Genomic DNA, 3000 nt, shown 5'->3' on the forward strand with positions numbered 1-3000 from the left:
CTCAGTGCAATGCATGCAACACTCAATGAAATGCATGCAACACTCAATGCAATGCATGAAACGCTCCGTGCAATGCATGTAACATTCAGTGCAATGCATGCAACACTCAGTGCAATGCATGCAACACTCAGTGCAATGCATGTAACACTCAGTGCAATGCATGAAACGCTCAATGAAATGTATGCAACACTCAATGCAATGCATGAAACGCTCCGTGCAATGCATGTAACACTCAGTGCAATGCATGAAACGCTCAGTGCAATGCATGCAACACTCAGTGCAATGCATGCAACACTCAATGCAATGCATGAAACGCTCCGTGCAATGCATGTAACACTCAATGAAATGCATGCAACACTCAATGCAATGCATGAAACGCTCAGTGCAATGCATGCAACACTCAATGAAATGCATGCAACACTCAATGCAATGCATGAAACGCTCCGTGCAATGCATGTAACACTCAATGAAATGCATGCAACACTCAATGCAATGCATGAAACGCTCAGTGCAATGCATGCAACACTCAATGAAATGCATGCAACACTCAATGCAATGCATGAAACGCTCCGTGCAATGCATGTAACATTCAGTGCAATGCATGCAACACTCAGTGCAATGCATGCAACACTCAATGCAATGCATGAAACGCTCAGTGCAATGCATGCAACACTCAATGAAATGCATGCAACACTCAATGCAATGCATGAAACGCTCCGTGCAATGCATGTAACATTCAGTGCAATGCATGCAACACTCAGTGCAATGCATGTAACACTCAGTGCAATGCATGTAACTGGTCAGTTTATCAGCAGTTCATTCAGATCCAGTACTCATCAGATCCATGCATTAATGTTAGATTTCGACTCACCGACAGCCTTCATGAACTCCACGAATCCCTCTTGACTCTCCAGCTGATATTTCCCACTGAACGACATGGTGACCGGTGAATATGTTGAGTAACTCCAGAGCATTTGAAAGATGCTTTTATATCGTCAGACACAGAGATAAATAATTATTAACCTGACTTGATGGTCCTGGTTGGTCAGTTACTGTGAAATCGGGTTAAATGTCATGCGGGGTAAAAGAGTACAGATCTATAGAGGGTTCAGTCTGATCAGATCACGGCCTTTGACCTTTGCCCTCAGCACCATGACATCATCACTTTACTACTACTGTTGCAACTGTTGTAGCTTTGGTTCATTCTTTTAATTAGATTTTATTTTAATATTTTCTATTTTCACCTTAACTTGTGAAAGTTTGATCACTTATTTTAGTATTATTTATATATATTTTTTTAGTTATTTTAGTACTTCAAATTGAACTAAATAAAAATTAGATAGTTAAAATAAGTTTAAAGTTTTAATTTATTTCAGTTAACATTTATTATTTAATTTATTATTAGTATTTATAATAAATATTTACATATATATATATATACATATTTAAATAAATATAATTATTAAATATAGTGCTTAAACTAATGAAAAGTTTAAATTTACTAGTTAAACTTTAACTAGTTAAAATAAAATAAGTTTACATTCTGATATTTCTTTATTTTATTGCAATTAACATTCTTTATTTTCTTTTTTCCCCCAGTTTTGTTAGTTTTGCTTTTTATATGTCTCTGTAGTTTTGTTCAGTTTTTAATTTCAGTTTTAGTTGTAATTATTTTAGTGTTTCAAGTTAAACTATTCAAAATGTGAAATGTTGCCTTGGCACCTAGCTGAAATAAATGTAATGTCTTTGTTTTATTTCAGTTACCATGTATTATTATTATTTAATTCAATATTTAATTTGAGTACTTAGTTAAACTAATCAAAAGTGAAACAATGTTGCATTAATAAGTAATAAGTTTGCTTTCTTATATATTTTTTTATTTCATTGCAATTAACATTTATTTTTGTTGTGGGTTTTTTTGACAGTTTTTTGTAACATGTCTCTGCAGTTTTGTTAATTTTTTTTATTTCAGTTTTAGCTGCAATTATTTTAGCGTTTCAAGTTAAATTAATCAAAATGTGACTTGTTTTATTTCATGTTTCAGGATTAGTTTAAACCATAATAACCCTGATCCTCAATCTCAACTGTAGGATTTTAATGTCAGAATATTAATAGCGACACGAAAAGAAACAGCTGTAATTGTATTGCTAAATATCTGTCCCGGATGTTTCTCAGATGTTAAAGTCAGGACGATTCATTGCAAATGATGTCCTGCTCATGCATGAATGCCTGTGCTGTCTTCAGATCAGGAATCAGTCATGAGTCTAATAAAAACAGCGCAGGTTTCGCGGTGTTATTATAAGGACAGAGCTGTGTTTCTGAGGCCGCTTCGGCACATCAAACGTCGTGCAAATGATCCGTAACTGCAGCATAAAAGAGTCTCTCAGTGGCTTTGATATGGATCAGAAAACAGATTTTTCACAGGACCGAACTTTCACAAATGCATCGTAAGCTTGATTTATAAGCAGGGCAACTGATCTGTGAGCGTCTCTGTGTCTCATTAGCAGCATCACGGATGATGGTCAGCTCATGCTCAGCATTAGTTGGTTTGTACTCTGGACTGCATCTTTCAGAGCTGAATGATTATCAGTGTTTTATCAGAGCAGCACGACACAAACACTGATGCAATAACACCATAAACCACCTTTCACAGATTGTGCTTCACCCAGATTATCTTTTAAAACCAGTATGATGTCGACTTTAAAACATAGATGTTTTATTTCTGTTCATGTGTATGTTATTTTGAGCGATGAAAAGGTTTTTAATGGGTTTAGTTAGTGATATTAACCCTGCTTAGGATGCTTTCCCCAGTTAAGAGGGGTGCCAGCGCTCGTGCCCAGTCGTCGTGAGCCCAGCCCTCCGTCGTGGCGGTGTTCTCAAACATCTGCAGGTAGACTTCCACATCATCATGGGCGGTCATTTTGGGCAACAGCTGGGCCGCCTGTACCCGGGGATCTGGTACCGGTACGCGCTGGCGGGCGGCGGCACGGAGGGCGGCAA

The 3000-nt window shown here is 37.1% G+C and overlaps 1 protein-coding gene across 1 annotated transcript in view; it reads right to left on the reverse strand.

The window, feature by feature from the left end:
• The window catches only part of LOC107573351 (fatty acid binding protein 1-B.1), a 6561-nt gene extending 5588 nt beyond the window's left edge, over positions 1–973 (reverse strand). Inside the window, exon 1 of the mRNA XM_016259793.1 lies at positions 872–973. Within this exon, the coding sequence (XP_016115279.1) occupies positions 872–938 (67 nt within the window). The 5' untranslated portion in view covers positions 939–973. The remainder of the gene's footprint in view (positions 1–871) is intronic.
• Between the last annotated feature and the right edge of the window lie 2027 nt (positions 974–3000).

Source organism: Sinocyclocheilus grahami, unplaced genomic scaffold, assembly GCF_001515645.1.
Source record: "Sinocyclocheilus grahami isolate Dianchi unplaced genomic scaffold, SAMN03320097.WGS_v1.1 scaffold1921.1, whole genome shotgun sequence".
Lineage (NCBI taxonomy): Eukaryota > Metazoa > Chordata > Actinopteri > Cypriniformes > Cyprinidae > Sinocyclocheilus > Sinocyclocheilus grahami.